Genomic DNA, 18699 nt, shown 5'->3' on the forward strand with positions numbered 1-18699 from the left:
ATAGGTCCTGGGAAGGTTCAAAACTACTTGGGGGAAGGTTACCACCACCCTCACAAGAGAATAAGCCCTAGAAAAAATTGTATTTTTTTTTACAAATTTGCAATTGTGACAATTTAGAAACATGTGCGGAAGTGAATATACACATATCTAGTATATTGCAATATTCAAATAAACATCACCTTAGGCCAAATAAATTACATAATATTGGAAATTTAAAAATCTATAAGCAGAAACAATCAGAAAACTTTCAATTTAGGGCAGAAACCGATTAATATCCGCTTGATTAAAGCCGGTTCTCAGCCATACTGAAAAAACCATGTATAGCATCAAATTAAAGATAACTTACTACGAATATCAAAATTGAAATCATGAAATTAATACCAGTTTTGTTATCCCGGGCCTTATACTGGTTTTAATCTTTCATGGTAATTTGTATTGACGCCCTTACTGTACCCAGTAAAAAATAGATAGGCTTCCAAAAATCAGAAAAATGTGCGATCCTGACGATGTTAAAAAATTGAAGCTTGAAAACTCACACAATCAGAAAAACAATACGATAACTGGCTCCCAGTAGACCGAAGATGTATGCAAGTTTAAATAGTACAAGGGCAAATTCTGCTTTTAAAAAAATATCAGGTTTATTTTATATTTTTTGCTTGGAAAACTTTTAATATATTTAAATTCGAGAAAAGGGCAAACTTTGACGAAAGGGGTGTAAAATGGAGTAAAATGTGCAGTCCATTGTCATATCCTTCTAATCATTGAATAGAAACGCTCTCGAAACTGAATGACTAAAGTATGAGAAAATGCGCTTGAAATAAAAATATTCAGTTTAATAATATTCAACAAATTATCCTAGGTACATAAAAATGCATATTTAGTAAAAGTACAGAGTTGCGATGCAACTCAATAAGCATTGTATGTAGATCCTATGCTAAGCCTGTCCGTTTGTCGGTAATTCACATGTAAGTTCATTGCTACCTATTTAGAAAATAGCAAGAGACTTCAGCGCAATGCGTTAACAGTACATCTGCGTCATAATTAAGGATGTTCCTTCTGCTAGAACAAATGTCATGAACAGTATGCTTTGATGAATCAGATGCAACTAATCATAAAATTATAACTTTAAATAAAGGAAGTGTAATTAAAGTATCTTGATTAAGAACTTGTGATCAATCTTTTAGAGGTTAATTATGTAGTACATAGGTATATATCTTAATTTTGTTGTATGTTTGTGTTTTACTATTAATATTTTTTTACAAAAAAAAGTCTTCATGTTTTATTTGTACAAATAAAGCTTTGCTGCTTATAGACATTATTATTCTTGTTTTACATAAAAGTCAGATAAGTGGAAAAGGGAATATGGGTAAAAAGGGTTATTAATGCTTTTTAATGCTTTTTAGGGCTGATAATCAACCCCATAACATGTTTTTCCTACTCTTCATAAATTCTAAAAGGCAAATTTGGTTGGAAATAAATTACAATATTATGTAAATAAATCAGAGTTTTAAGCATAAAAATATTGACAAACTCATATGATTTAATTTACAAAAAGGGAAATAAACTCGAGGCTAGATGAGAGGAGCGTCCACAGGATCTAATTTCCCTAACAGGACATTCAAAATCAAATGAATGGAGAATAGATAACTAAACGAATTAATACGGTGCAGAGGGCGTATTGTAAATGAAACTTAGTTAGGAAAATGGTGGGTGCACTACACCCACAAACGTGCATAAGGTTAATTTAGGGGATGTAAACATCCCCCCTAGAATTAAAATTGAGAAGGTCAGTCTTTTCTTTTTTTTACCCACTGGAAAAATACTGTGAACGCGACTGACTACACCTATCCCTTTACCCCTGCAGAATATTGCCTGGGTCTTGTATTTGTTTAACCATGATATATTAGGATAAATGAGTTCAGAATAATCAGTAAGAATACAAAACAACACATTGATTAGCTTTATTTATGCTAGATCAATGAAAATTAAAAAAACTTGTTTTCAAAAGCGAAACTTTTCCATATTTAGGAAATTTAGTTTGTAAAAGATAGCTCTGTTAAAAACTTTCTATCAATAATATATTATATATTTATTAGCTTCGAGGATTCCTGTAATAATAAGGTTATATTTAGAAAACTAAAATTTCCTTTATAATTACAAGGAAACAAGTAGATTTTTTAGCTATTTTCTCAAACTTGTATAATGTTACTTAAATGTATAAACACCCCGAAATCGACCCCACCGAAGCTTGAATATGAATGAGGGACGGAGTAAACCCCCCACCCTAGGACTATAAAAGCTAACTAACAAGCAAAAAAGGGGTTTGGGTTTAAAACAGCCGAAAACCTAACAATAATTAAAGCTATAAATATATTAAAGCAATAACAAGCTGTCATTCAATGACTTTATATCAATACTAAAGTGTGAAAATAAAAGCAAGTTTTGGCAAGCATTACAAATAAATACTTTAATAAATATTTTATATACAGTTTACACAAAGCAATTTATAGAATTTTTTTAAAGTAATGGACGAACAAACCATAGGTATATAGTTACTGCGCTATTGATTATTATCTATGTCTACAATTTTATGATTAATAAGCTTAATTATAATTATGCTGAATCGTATAAAGTCTGCAAAAAAGCTCTTTGAAGTGAATTTCAATGAATACCTTTCCCAAAAAAGAAAGAGATTAGGGTCTAATCCATCAAATAAAAGACTTTTACATTTTGGCTTTACAATAATTTATCAAAAATTGTCCTGGGACCTTTTTTGATTGTTGTATATTTTTTAAATTGGTTTGCTTTTATAAGTTCTCATTAGAAACGAAAAATGTCTATAAATGCAAAGTTTTATCAGAAGGTTTTTATTAATTTTGAAAATGCTGATTTAAAGCGAAAATTTAAATCGAAGATAAATTTGACTATGCCATCGTATTTAGAATTCAGTCTTAATATAAAAGCCAGGTAAATTTTACAGCAACATTGCCTTTTTTATGGTTGTATTATAAGATTTAAAATGTGTTTATGTTAGTGGTAAAGGTGTAATTTTCTTAAAAGATACCAAATAATGCCAATTTAACACCAAATATTGAAATTAGTACCCCAGTCATACCTCAATAGCACTAAAAATAGTGGTGCCCACTGGTGTATCCTCGTTTACGGTCATCTTGTAGGGTGTTCCCTTAAACCTGAAAAATAAAAATTAGATTGATAACTTTAATTTCATAGTTACTTTGGTAATTAATTTTGGCTTAAAATCTTTAAATTAATTGGCCTCTGGGGTCCGATGGCCTTGGTCGATAAAACATGGATTTAGTTGTATGATTTTGTTTCATTTTACCAAGAAAATTCTCTACAATACAATACATGATATTTCAGCATGTTTCAGAAATGCTTTTTAATCCAGCGGCTATTAATCGGATAAAAACATATTTTACAAGATAGTTGGGAAATGGCTTTTTATAGGTTATTTTAGGTCAGGTTAGGTTATATCGGGTAAGGCGATTGCCCCACAGGGTTAGGCAATTGACCCCGCAGGCTCAGAGCCCCCCGCAGGGGCTAGATATAGGAGAAAAGCTACCGTGAAAAATACGAAAAATCGCCCATTAAGGTGCGTTGCCACGAAAGGGACTATACCCGATATTTGTTTACCTTGGCATGTTATCATTTTCATCCAGTATGATGACAGAAATTGGAACTGATACCACGTTGTCCATACCCTCATCCACCTCGTCTTGGATAATTACAGAAAACCTGATGAAAAAAGTTATTATTCGTGGATTCATGGACAATCATATCAAAATTATTGGCGTTTTATCGTTTATCGACTATATCGTATAGCGTACACAATATCGACATTCATTTAAAACAAGGATGACAACATCCTAATAAGCGAAGACAAAAGGGAATAAGTTAAGATAAGATAAGACAAAAATTAATTGGATGAAAAGATCACATAAAAAGTGTTGTAAGTAGCTACGCTTTCTAAATCGTACCTAACTACTAGAGGAATAACCATGCAAAGTTTTAAATTGATTGGACAATTATAACATGCCCAAATTAACGAAAAATGCTATCCGTTCCAGACTGACGTACGGATGGACCTACTCTAATTATAGAAAAGCTTTGTTTTAAAAAAGATAGTTAAGACATAATTTGTCGATTATATGACAGGAAATAAAAGTGGCTATGGCTGACATAATAGCGACAAAAAGGCTGCATTCTAGTTACATACTTATGTAGATTTTGTAGTTAAATGTAATTTTGGTAGAGTTTAAAATTATTTAATTTAAGAAACATTTTAATCGTTATATTTACAAAAAATAAATTTTCAGTTCTTTTGCAAATCAATTAAGTTCTGATTTTTTAACTGTCTGTTGTTCATAAGATTTTAATAGTCTGTTACGCATTTATTTGATTTTAACATAATTGTTTTTGATTAGTAAAATTAAAAAGAAAAATCTTCTCTACATTTTGGGGTTGTCCATCTGAGTTAGAATTGTTCGGAGGACTTCCAAGGAAAATTAGATTTTCTTGAACATTGATCTATTAAAGATTGGGATAAAACAATGGACACTAAATTGATATACATCCATACTGATGATTAACAAAATTAGCCCTTCTGAAAAATTGATTCAATAATTGAAAAGTTTGGACACTATTAGTTTTAATCAACCAATCAATATTTAAAATAAATGCGAGAAGGTGTTCATAAAACTTTTGTTTCCATTTTAATTTACAATGTCACCTCCCAGAAGAGAACTGTTTTTATTTGGTTTTTAAATTTACTTTGATCTATTGTCTAAATTTAAGAGATTCGCATTTATGGATTTTGTAATCCTTGTTTTATTTTTTTTTTCAATTATCAACAGACATTTTACACAATATAAATATTGAAAAAAATATGCAATTTTATTTCGCAAAAATTTAATTGTTTTATTCCAATTCCGTCCTTCAAACTCAAAGATTGGAACCATTAGACGAAAACTTATGTAGCTTAATTATGATATCTTTTTCATTTGAATTTAATTTCATTTGTCCTGCTATTAAAAATTACTGGACGATTAAGTTATTTCTGTTGTGCTTCTTTTGAACATGATTGCCCTTGTTATACATATATATAAAGTTTCAATTGAAAACTACTTTACATTTTATCCAGTATGGAACTATTGTGATTAAATTAATCCAAAATCCTTAATTCCTCCAATATTTACAAGCTAACACATGTAGAACTTAGTACATTATAATTTTGGAAAAGTTAATTTTATTGTCCATACATTGTCATATCCCTGAATATAATTGCCAAGGTGCAAAATGCATTGCATAAGGATGAGACAATTTATATTTTAGCATATATACAAATGTGTCCTCATATATTATTCAATATGTAATAGGAGCACAATACATCAAGAAAGTGTAGATAACTAATCCCGTAATTTTAATAGAAAAACAGTGTAGGAAGAATCTGGCCTTAAAATTATTACAGATTTTGGTATTCTTTTTTCGTTTAATCCATGTATAATGAGTCACAAGTGATTAAATGAAAAACAAAATCTTTGTCTGATAAAATTCTTTTTATCATGTTTGGTTGGCCATCTATGGTAGTAAATCTATTATGAGCAGAAACTAGAAACTTTGTATTTGATATTCTGTGTCTGAAATAGAAAATTAGTGTCCCAATTTCTCTGTGTGTGATATCATTTCTGCAAAAATTACCACGCTATAAATTTATCACCTGAAGTTCTAATTCACCTTTAGTATCATCGTTAGGAAGGGAGGGGATATTGGACTATAACTTATATTGGTACACAAAATTTAAACATACACTCTCATTCATTGGCTCAAGAACTACTGTGAGTGCTTTAATAAAATCTTGATTGGTTGGTTCAAAGTATTCGTATCCAGATTTTTAAACCAATAATTTAAATCTAAAGAAGGAGTAATTTATCTAACATCATTTGTTCTTTGTCTTGTCCACTAAGATTACTACTTATCATTGAAAAACTCTCTATGTCTTTTAAAAGCGAAGCTTTTCTATAATTAGGGTCGGTCCGTCCGTACGTCCGTCCGTCCGTCCGTCCGTCCGTAACAGATAGCTTTTTTCGTTAATGTAAGCATTTTAAAATTGTCCTATCGATTTCAAACTTTGCATGGTGATTCGTTTAGTAGTTAGGTACGATTTTGAAAGCGTAGCAACTCTATAATCATTACCAAAATGTCCTTACGTCCATTTTAAACATGTTGATTTTTTTTTCTTTTTTAAGAACAAATTTTTATGTGATCTAATCATCTAATTGATTTGATTTTTGGTATATTGATTCCTGGGACTACAAAATTTAATGTTATAAGCGAAGCAACTCTACAATCAAGTCCTAAAAATATAAGTATGTCCATAAACATTGTCCTGTATCAAGCAGTATTTTATCAAATTTGTTTACAATTTTGCTTAGACTCCTATATATTTTTATTCTGATTATTCAGTTCTGACACTATATAAGTGTTAATGTCCGCTTGTCCTACCGTTTCAGTGCTTCGCATTAATGGTTGTTGTCATCCTTGTTTATTACAAATAATATATTGAACTCTTTTCAGAAATGTGGACTCACCATTTCTATTAAAGTTTTACATACATGCATTAACTATTAACATTTTGATGTAATGTTAATTCTATCCCTGACCCCATTATTTTAATTCAATATAAACTAATAGATATTTCTCAATTGTCCCTTTAAAATGGCTTGACCCATGGGCTTAGAAAATACTAGTGACTGCACCTCCTGCTTCTATGAGCTCTGTAATTGAAGGGGTATGTATGGAAGGAAAAATAGCCTAACGCCACCCTAAGACTTTAATGTAAAAATGAAATAACCTAAAACTACCCCAGAACTTATGCGTATGCGCGTCTGGCCGACCGATTGACCTTTCCGTCAAAAAAATGTACATATTTAGCAGTTTGATCTTGAAAATCTAAATTGCTAAAATAATTTTGATATGCACTTGAACGTTTGTGTGTGTGTGTGTGTGTGTGTGTGTGTGTGTGTGTATGTGTGAGAGAAGTTGAATTACATACCTTTTAACACACCAAACCCTATAATCTAGAATCAGTCAGGGAAAAGGAAACTAATTCTGTGAAATAATACAAATTTTCAAATCATTACAGGTATTGAAAACGCCAGCGCAGCTACTCTTTGAATAAAGGTTTTATGTCTAAAAATATGACACTTGTATTTTTTTTAAAAATTCCTTTGCTCCTTAAAACCTAATTGTCAAATTTCTTTGCTTTTTTATTAAAGACAAATTGGCATATTATTGAACTAAGCAAAATTATTTATGTTATGATAAAATTTCCTTTTCCTAGAAATCAATATTTGCAAGAAAATCTGCGAACCAATTTCTGCAGAAAATTGGAGGGTTTTCTTTCTTGAATTTAGAGCTGTTATAATATTAACATAAGTCATATGGAAGATATATGTGCTATGACCAATTTTCTTCCAGGCTATAAATATAGTCGATAGAAAGTCAGCAATGACAACTTTTATTAAATGAAATATGACATTTTTTAAACAGTTACTTTCTATGCAGCTCCAATCTTAATTGACGTACAAATTCAAATATACTGAAGCTGCGCTGCCATAAACTATAAAAACTATATCAAAATTTCATCTACAGCCTTGACCATAATAAGTAGGCATTATAAAAACATTGCACAATTTTTTCTCTGCAGAAAAATTGAGCATTTTTATAATAAAGATATGCAATGCAGAGAGTTGGCAAAAAATGACCAAAAATTTTGTAGCTCAATTGTAGATACCACATTAAAGAGGTCAAAATGAGTTGAAAGATATTCAGAGGTTTGTTTATCTGTCCGTCTGTCGTTGAAGAATACCTATTGATTTTGCAAATTTTATGACGATTTATGTTGCATAGCAACACTATATTTATTATCAAAATGTAAGTTTGTCCAATAAACTAACGCCCATTGATTTTGGAATCTTAATTCCTAGGAAGATATGGTCTTATCCAGGGATCTAAAGGGATAAGACAATGGTCTATAAATTGATGTACAACTCTAATGATGATACACAAAATTACCCCTTCCGTATATTCAAAGTAGTGGTTGAAACATTTGAACACTCAACTTAATGATGCTACCAATCAAAATTCACTAAAATCCCCAAAGTTGGCGAGCCAAGGAATAAGAAAACGTTATGATACAACTTTGGGGACTAGTGTAATAAACAGCCCATTGTCCCCTCTCTCTTACCTTTGAATGTTAGAAAATTGCTATTTTTGAGGATTTGTTATTTTAGTTTTGTTTTGACACTGTATGATATGCAAAGCATTCTGTGGGCAGCCCCACACACATTAATCCTTTTTTACAACTTAACTTATCATCAATGTACCCTCTCCCCCCCCCCCCCCTTAAAATAAGTGATTGATTTTCACTAGCTTTTAAGGGCAACTTTTTGTTTTGTTAGGTGCCCAAACAATATTTGTATTAGTTTGATAATAAAAGAAAACAAAATAGCTGAGAGTGATAATGGGTTTGTCAAATAGCTATCAACCTGCCCATAACAAATACTAAGATTCCCTATTGGACACACAAACACACGCACATCGAGCTATTATAATAAACTATAATAATATTATTACTATTCTATCTTTTTTTTTTAGTGGTACTACCAAAAGGTTCAAATAAACTTTTAAGGATTTCAAATCAAATTTCCTTGTCAGGAAAAAATTGGTTCAATTTTTTAGACGATTCTTTCTGTGCATGCTTTATATTATGGATGTTTTTATTAAGGTTAAAAAATTATTCCTAGATTTTCTGCCCGTGTGTCTGTATGTATGTAAATATGTAACGCCTATGAAAGTGTACAGTAAACATTTAATTTTGATTTTGAATTTCAGATTCCTAGAAAAACGTGTTTTTCGAAAGGGAAGATACACTACGTTGCTACATATCAATCATACTTATCTTCTACCTTGGAGTAAAAATCCTTGGTTTATAATAAGGGTTGAAATAGGAGTTGCCTTCATTCACATTTTTTAGAACACAAGGAAAATTATTTAGTATATATATTTGAAAGTACACCAAAAACATTTTTTTTCATAGATCTTGAGGGATAAGACAATGAATAACGAATTGATGTACCTACTTCTGCAAATCAAAATTAGTGGTAGGCAAATTTAGACCATTGATAGTTTCAATCAACAATTAAGGTTGAATACAAGTAACAAATATTTTTAAGCCAACAAATGATTGATCATGCTTATAGAACATTGGGTGCAGTTTTATTTAGAGTCCAATTTCCTCTTCCTCCCATATTGATAAATCTCTTTTGAGTTGGCCTAAAGGTCGAAGGCTTTTGCCGACAAGAGAAGGATGAAATCCTATATTTTTTATTTGCGTTATTGAGGAATAGTTCAGAAGTCGGATTTAAAGGAAAAAATATATAGTTTTTAAAATGCAAAAATATATTGAGCTAGAGAATCAACGTTATCTAGAACAAAATGTGCAAGTAAAAAAATAGCTTGCATCATGAATGAAAAAAAATTGAATGAGTTATAAAAATGTTTTGATATTTAATGATTTGTTCTTAGTAGGACTTTCATACTTTGATGATAAAGATGTTTGTCTTTCATTTAAGATCTCGTAAAAAGCTTGAACTACGAGTTACTTTTAAGGAAAACTTCATAACATAATTTTAAAACGGGTGTAAAAAGAATTTTTTTCTAGTTTTTTTTATAAAGTCAATGTTTAGAGTAGTGGAATGTTGGTAACTCCCTATCTACCATTTGGGCTGATAGCCTAGCGGCTTGTTTACTTTAAGACACTAAACTCTCCTAAACACAAAGTGTACATTGAGCATTCGGAAAATTTAAAAATGGCAAGGCAGCATATTCACAAGGTATCGAAAAGTCAGAGATGTTGAGATATTGGACTTTAAATGATGGTGCCTCTAAAGATTACTAAATCTGCCATTTGTTAGCTTTAAGATTGATTCTTGATTGGGCTGTACAAAGTAACAGTTCAGAAACTTTACAACTACATATTAGAATTGGAGGATACATAAAATCCGCGTCCATTGTCTCATCCCTTAAAATCCCTGGCAGACAGAGAATTCTAAAAATGGCATAGTAGCCAAAATAATCGCAGGGTATCGAAAAGGCAATAGCAAGAAATGGGAGGGGAGATTGGAGGGGGGTGGGGGTAATCAAAAGTTGAAGGATACCTAAATTAACCTTGAGTTATACACAACCACGTCAGGGAGACAGAGATACAATATTAGACGATAAATCATTTCTCATCCACTCTTCCTCCCTTAAGTAAAATTCTGCTTTTTGGCATCTTAATATCATAGCAAAAGTAAATGGTTGTAGAATAACTATAATGAAATCTCTAAAAGCAAATTTTAAATTATTATCCAATATAACTAAGGTCTACCAACAACTTCAGCAAAAACCCCATATTGTAACTATTGCTTCTGTGTTTGTAGCATGCCAAAATATTAAATTAAAGGTTAATAATTTACCCAATGAACAAAAAGGACACACAAATGTCGTGCAATCAAAATGTCTTTTTTAATTAGATAAATAAAGCCACCAAAAGTCAGATATTATTAGATAGTTTTTTTTAAAGGGATATTTTTTAATTTGATCGAATATAATACTATTTTTATAACACTTGTCCCTTGTACTGAAACATACAGACACATACACACACAAATATGCAATGATGAATGGTATGAGGACCATCTTAGACACTGCATGGTGTTCCTTAATTTTCACATTAACTTTTTAAATAGAATTAAATGAATAATAACAAGAGAAAATTAGAGATGAATAACGCATCAACTACCAGCTAACAACAGTGTACAAATATACAGCAAGTGATGATTTAATCATTATTAAGAAATCTGTATTTAGAATAGAAATTTGATTAAATTAACTAATTCGAAAAAAGAGTTAGATTCGGCAGACCCTGTAATGCTAAAGTACTAAAGTAATACGATCTTGACCGATTTAAAAAAAATTTTTGGTGTAAGTTTTGTGTTCCATTGTTTTTTAAAGGCTGACCTAAGGGTGTGAATGGGTCTGGTCGTCACCCATCTTATTGTTTGCTGAATTGAACAAACATGATAGTCAACAATACCCAAATTTATTTTCCCTTTCTTTTTATTCGTCTGCCCTTAAATTTTGGTGTGCATTCACTTCCCCTCATAGGTATTCAAGTATAAAACTATCAGGACCGAAAAATATCAAAACAATATTCATTGATCCTTCCAATATGCTCCAATCTCAAAATTGAAACACCCCTAAAATTATTTGTCACAGATTTTTTTGATGTAATAATATGTGGAAGTGAGTGCAACCCTTAATTTTCTGCATTACTAAGCAATGCAGATAGTCTGATATTTTAGGTATAGTTTTTACCAAAGTAGATGATTGTGTGTCTGTCTGTCTATATGTTCAGATTTCTGAAACTATGAATCAAGTCTCTAGTAAATTTACAACGGAATAGCAGTAAAGGGAAGGGGCAGGGTTAGTATCTCCACTAAATCAGTGCAGTGTATACAAACATTTTTGAAGTAAAAAAACACATGCAGTAAAGTTATAAAACCAAATAAAATCTAAATAAAGCAATCCCTGCTATAAAGGAGGTTTAGCTGTGGACAGACCGCCAAAAGGAATATAAGGGTATCTCAATTGTTAACTATTATTTCACAGCCAACAACCAGTTTACCAGTCGTGACAAAAACTGATCAACAATGTATCAAAAAAAAATAATTAAAAAAGACTACCTAGTGTATCTAGAAATGGTAGGAGATAAAAACAGGAAACAGCATTTAGTTTACAAGGATTTATGGATAGAATAATGTAAAATAAGTTATTTTCAAGTAAAAGTCTGCCTTTGGACCCTGTAACAACTCCTAATGGGTAAAGAAAGAGTTGTAGAATATAGTTTAGACTATCACTGTCCCCATACTACCTGCAAGGGGGGAGGGGGATGTTGCCAGCAAGTGCGTGTTTTGCTTTTTAGAAAAACAAGCATTATGTCTTGAATGTTTCATGATACTTCTTGAATACATTACTTAAAAGTTGGTAATAAGTCTTTATTTAAAAATTTTTGCTTTTTACCAAAGTTTACCAAAATATTAGGTCTTAGCTCAGGTAAGTTTTCTGATGGTCATTGTTTGCATTAGAATTGTTTAATCCTTTATTTAAAAAATTTTACTTTGTGGGGATAGGAGATACCTTAATAGTTCATCTACTCTATAATATTGGAATGTTTGGACGTTCTACCATCTACAATGCAGTTTACTATTTGTTATTCATGAGTGCTGAGCTACAATTGTCATTAATATATTTCTTAGAATAAAGTATGTATTTTTCTAACATTTGAGAACAAAAATCTACCAAAATTGCATGATGCATTGGTAAGATAGGTTTTCAGAAATGTTTAATAGTTAATTCCTTATCAGAAATGCACACGTATGTGTTGTTGATTAGGGATATGGAAATGGAGAATGCGAATCTTCCACTCAAAGTCTCATGTGTAAAATTATGCCTGTGGTTGCTGGTAACCTTTATGGGAACGGATGGTAGTAAATCTTCCTCCAAAAATTCTACTAGTTATCAATATAACATCTAAGAATTTGAAGTTTGTCGTATTCTTTTTGTTCCTAACCACGGAAAAATAGCAAAAAAAAACGTCAGGACCAATACAAGGCCTACATGCAAATAACCAGTAGCTAAGATCTTACAGGATAGACATTTAAGCAGAAGTTTACTTAATAAAAGAATATAGTATTTCTAGAAAACAATTGACAACAAATTACAAATATTAAAAAGAATTAAAAAGGAAGAAAACATCTGTAGTATCAAACACAGGATTTCCTAGTTCTTTCACACACAAAAACGGAATTAAATATTTCCTTGACTTTTTCTTCGCTGAAACATTAAAATACATGAAAACACGCCTTTTCTTCGGGCATTATTATTTTAAATAGGTTTAACTCCCCTTACCAAGGCCCCAAGAAAAAAAATAATAAAATTGACACCATCAATACATCCTATTACTTCTATATTCAGTCAGAACAGGCGTTTGAAAGATCTATCCCTTTAGTCATTTTATCTAGAAATGCAAATCTTAAATACATCTTAATCGTAGCCAAAATTGACAAATTTTACAGAAAAATATTCTTTTACATGTAATTTGATGTCTTACATTTTAGCAAAAAAATAACAGAACACAAACTTTATCTTCAGGTATTTTAATAAATAAATGCACTTTGTTAAATGTTCATAGTTTATTATTACTACGTTGCTCATAGACCAAATTTCCTTATCATACAAAGGATAAATATCTGCTGCTTCGCATGGACACCGACGGTCATTGCAAAAAATCTGCAATTGGACAATTTTGTTTTTGCATATGAATTACATGTAATTATCAACAATTTTGGGTGTCAGCAGGGATAAGAGAAAGTTTTCTCAAAACCTTTTGTTGATGGGCGCAAAAATTAGGTTAAGTTTATATATATTTCAAAGTTTATTCTTTAAGATCTTACAAATAAATAAACCTATTTCTATTTTCTTTCTAGAAAAGATTCATATTCGCCTTCTGCATTGTGGTTGATAATTAAAAAACGTGTTCCTGGTCCCTGCAAGGTTATCAAAACCCTTATTCAACCTAACCTCTATCACCTTAAAAAAGACATAATTTACTTTTCCAATTTCAAAACATATTATATTTAACTGTTTTGGTTTATTTTTTGAAAACCCATGTAAATGTTTCCTTCCTAATAATCATATCTATGAATGTACACCATGTGCACAAAGTAAATTATAGGTATTGTGGCAAAAGCTTAAAAAGTTAGTGTGCAATTTTATCAGTGACATGGACAATTTTTATGAAATCATTGACAATTATGTCCTTTTTGAAAAAAATATTATACTTTTTAAAATCAGAAAAAAATCTTCTGATATTCTGAACAAGATAAACCTTACCCATTTATCAGGGATCTGAAGGGATAAGACAAGAACCGATAAATTGATATACGTCCCCAATAATGATACACAAAATTACCTCTTCTGTAGATTACAATAAGTAGTTGAAACGTTTGCACACTCAACTTAAAGAAACAACCGATCACAATTCAATAAAAGTCCCCAAAGTTGTTGAGCCAATGAATAGGAAACTTTTTCAACAACAGCTGCAAAATTATAGACATTTGTGATAAACATACTTATTGGACATTCATAGGAATCATTATTTTCTTACCTAATTGTTTCTTTATAATAATTTTTCTGTACTGAACTTGAACTTAACCTTGTATTTGTTTTTCCTAGTACAGACCTTTTCAAGTTTTCCTACATTTTTTATATGCCTTCTCTCGAATTCTTTGATCAAAAATATTTTTTTCTTCATTTCACAAATAAGAAAATCTTCTGAATATGGCGTTAAATTTTTATTAGGAGTATGGGTTGACCTACTCTTCCCTGAAGTAGATAAAAACCTGCCCTGGACAAGCACTTACGCTGAGGATAACCTAAATTGTTAAGTGCTAGTTGAATCTTTTGGTTAAGACAAACAGAGGGACACACTTACTACATATTTTTTTTTAAAGTAGTGGTACAAAACTGCAGTCAACTATTTTAAAAGTCCAAAATGGTTTTCACAATCCTAGAAAATGTCGAGGCATCTGTTCGTATTTAAAATGTAACTCGCCTACATTTAATTTTGTTTGGCCTTAAATCTTTTTAAAGGAGAAAAATTACAAGGGCGGCTTTTTAAGTCCAAGATAAAACATGCTTTTTGGGTGTTGCTTGCATAATGCTAAAAAATGCATAATAGCTTTTTAAATTTTGGGGCGTAATGGCTAGTATATTACATACGCGTCAGGAAGCCCCTAGCATCTAGAAACATCAAGGAAGAACAGAAAAAGAAAAAAAAAACAATCAATCAAAACAAGCCAATACACATAAAATGTTATGCAGTATTGCTATTTATTAAAAATGTGTGATTGCATTTACACTTGGTATTTAATTTTACCGGCCCACGTACCTTTTTAACTTTCAAATCTAATTTTGACGTGTAAAAATGAATATGCATGTTGTTTTTTTTTTAGTAGCGAACCTACTCTATGACATTGACTATATATTGTACTTACGCCATAGTCATTTATTTATTGATGCAATTTTAAAATTCAAAATCACATTTTCATTTTAAATTTCGAAGACGTCTAAGAGAGGTGGGGGATATCGTGGTGTTAATCCCCCTTTTAATTTTACCCCCCTCAAATAAAACAAAGGTATTCGATTACCGCCCTAGACAACCTTTAAATACACCCTCAAAAAAACTTGGACGTCATTAATATCATATACAGTGATTTATTAACAATTAATCAAAAATATTATTTTTTTAACTATTCATCTATAATATGATTATTTATAACTAATATTAAACAGATAACTTGTACTTTTACTATACATTTTTATATTTAAAATGTTGTTACTTGTTATTATTTATTATAGAAATAAATGTTCCTGTTATATGATATTTATCAATGTCTTTGAAAAGCTAAGGAAACATTTAGAAATGGAAAATTGATTAAAAATTCAATTAAAAAATTCAGATGCCAAAAAATGTGTATATCTGTAAATTAACTACGAAGGTCGATTCTTCTTCCTTGGAAAAAAAATCAGTGATCTAAAGGGATAAGACAATGGCCAATAAATTGGTGATGTACATACCCAATGATGATGTAAAAAATACAGCTTCTATAATTAAACTTAGTGTTTGAAACGTTTTTAACTTTAAGAATTATCCAATTAAATTTCACTAAAGTTCCAAAAGTTGCTAATCCAACGAATAAGAAAACGTTATTATAAAACTTTTGGGACTAGTGTAACAAACAGTTCATTGTCCCATCTCTTTGATTAAAGAACTTTCTAAGCAAAATACTCAGAAAAAAAGTATCTTAATACTTTTGGTTGCTGCGCTACTTCCAAACAACAGGAACAATAATGTTCATAAGTTGCACAGCAAAAACACACTAACCATATGTTTTAAAAGGAGAAACATTTTTGGGGCATATTATAATTTAATCTTTTCTGGAATTTTAAATAAATAAGATAATGCACAATGTACACTATTGTCAGCAATGGATGGACGGTTAGAAAGATAACAGACGTATCCTGCTTATAGAGTAGCCCTGCTTTTTTTGCATCTGTACAATTATTTCCTTTCTCTTCCAATTAAAAAAATAAAACAATGAAAAAAAAAGAAAAATGTGCCCATAAATTATTCAATTAAAGCAGAAAGATGCAATAATTCTTTAGAAGCGAAGCTACTCTTTAAATAGGTTATGTCAGTACGTTAGTCTGACACAATAGAATCCTTATTGCAGTAATGATAATTTGCTATTGCTTCACTATTGTCAGTTCTATCTTAATTTTGAAATGTTTTATGCTGTTGATACGCATATTATGATCAAAACTATCCTTTTTTCCTTATTTTCAGATGTGCATCATCTTTTCGTGGATTAAAGCGGGACACCTGCAATACTCACTTTGTTAGAAAATAGGACGAGCAGCCCATGTTAAAAACCTTACAAACCTTCCTATAGTTGAATTCTATCCTAACACTGGGTTTTAAGTTATGCATAATAAAAATCCATAAAGTTTGGTATTGATGGATTATAAGGCTATTGGAATGTATAGAATAGGTAGGTAAGTTTCCAAATAATCTAACAATGATTTTAATGTACATTAAGAGATAGTTTTGTTCATCGTGATTGGGATATTACATCGTTTTATCCTTAATTTTCTTATCCATTAAGATCCTTATAAATATACAGTACATGAGATAGGGAACAAGAAAGCAATAACATCATATAATTATTTTCCTCACCTAATCTCATTATCGCTGATACCGGTTTGTGACTCGCGGTCAATCGGGCGGGTCACCGTCACCACGCCGGTGTTTGGGTCTACGGCAAACTGGTCGGTGCCCTGCAACCCGTACTTGACCCTCGAGCCCTCGGGGTCCTTGCCCTGCAGTGTGTATATGGCGGACCCCACAGGGGTGTTTTCAGTCAGGGTGTGCTGGTTCATGTCGGCGGTAAAAAACGGCGGCAAATTGAGGCCGTTAACGGCGGTCACCGCCGTTATTGTGAATGTTAACAATGTTCTTAGCTTCATTGTGTATGTGTTTTTTTACTTAATCAAAGTATATATTATTTAACTATATCAAACTAACTATTCTAACAGTAAAAATCACTTCTCAATCACATACTATTTGATAAAACCAAAATATTTCACTAAAAGAACACCTGAAACGCCGAAAATGCTCACATTTTTAACAAAATCAATGATTATTCATATTAACCAGGACATTTTAGCACATCTCGTATTTGTACGGGGCACAGTTTCACTTGGGTGGTACGTTTGACTATGTACCATTTATCTATCTATCAAGGCATACACAGGCAGAAAAGCGAATTCTGGGCACTTGAGGCACACACACGCGCGCGCGCTAACACGCACGCATAGGACACATGGTAGTCTTGTACTCCTTTTATTAGGACTGTAACATTAAAGTTACAAACTTAGGATCTAGAAACTTATTGTAATTATAGCACCTCTATAACTTGTAAACCCCACCACGACGGCGAACGAGTGGAGAGAACAGTATCGTAGTTGAGAGGGTGAAACCACTTTATCATGGCCGCGCATGCGCGAACACACACACACACATCCACCCTAGTAAAGCCTGCAAGCGCCCTTTTTACCTGGGTTTAAAAATCAGTGTTGAGAGTGTGATTACAAAACTGAAAATATTTTGGTAATATATTAGCAACAATATAGTTCTAGCCATTTTAAATTAAAACAAGGGCTCTAAATCATTTCACATATTCAAAAAGTTAATTCGATTATAAATAATTTATGGTTAAAGTAGCTTTATATATATACTGATTAATTCTTAATTGTACAATTCATTTTTTTTCCTAAAAGTTTTTTTCACTGTTTTCTACAGAATTAAATCAGTAATTTCCCCCTCCCTGTCCATCCCACACGCCTTCTTCGATAATTTCCCTTCCTTCCTCCTTTCTTAAATTCTTAAAGTGAGATCAGAAAGAAAGAGAGAGTGAGAGTGGTGTTTATACATTTGGAACATTTTTTTTGTAATAAAAAGATAAAACTCAAAGAAACAAATGTTATAATTTAAAACAAGAATTATTGTGTCCATAGCATGCATTATTAGGTTTTGAAATTTAAAAAAAGAACAATTATAATTAAATACAGTAAATTAGAGAATTTTGTTAGACGATTTTTGTTTTATAACTATGAGCATGAACTATAAATTTTAAGCAGGTAATTAAAATTATTAAAAAGTAGATTATTTCAATCTAAAAAAAACAGAAAAATATTCAATTTCCGTGACTTAGATTTAGTGTATTTTGGGGAAACACCTTAAATTTTGGTTTCTAAGATACCTGTTGTCTAAGGCATATGGTGGTGTTACTTAGAGGAGAGGGGAGGGGGTGGGATGGAGACCATCCCTTACCGTCTTTACCTTATTATAAACCATCTTACTAACAGGGGTGTTACTAACCCCTTCATCTATATTACAAAATAATAATTTTAAATTTCCTTAAAAAAATATATGAAAATTTTGTTTCAAAAAGT

The 18699-nt window shown here is 31.1% G+C and overlaps 1 protein-coding gene across 1 annotated transcript in view; it reads right to left on the minus strand.

The window, feature by feature from the left end:
• Positions 1–17585, minus strand: part of LOC145319003 (cadherin-87A-like) — a 55698-nt gene extending 38113 nt beyond the window's left edge. Inside the window, exons 1-3 of the mRNA XM_080160818.1 lie at positions 16922–17585; positions 3655–3756; positions 3116–3191 (exon numbers count right to left, since the gene is read on the minus strand). Of these exons, the coding sequence (XP_080016944.1) occupies positions 3116–3191; positions 3655–3756; positions 16922–17211 (468 nt within the window). The 5' untranslated portion in view covers positions 17212–17585. The remainder of the gene's footprint in view (positions 1–3115; positions 3192–3654; positions 3757–16921) is intronic.
• Positions 17586–18699: the final 1114 nt, after the last annotated feature.

The sequence above is a fragment of the Acartia tonsa genome, chromosome 5 (genome assembly GCF_053477335.1).
Source record: "Acartia tonsa isolate MP-2025a chromosome 5, ASM5347733v1, whole genome shotgun sequence".
NCBI classification, from domain to species: Eukaryota; Metazoa; Arthropoda; class Copepoda; order Calanoida; family Acartiidae; genus Acartia; species Acartia tonsa.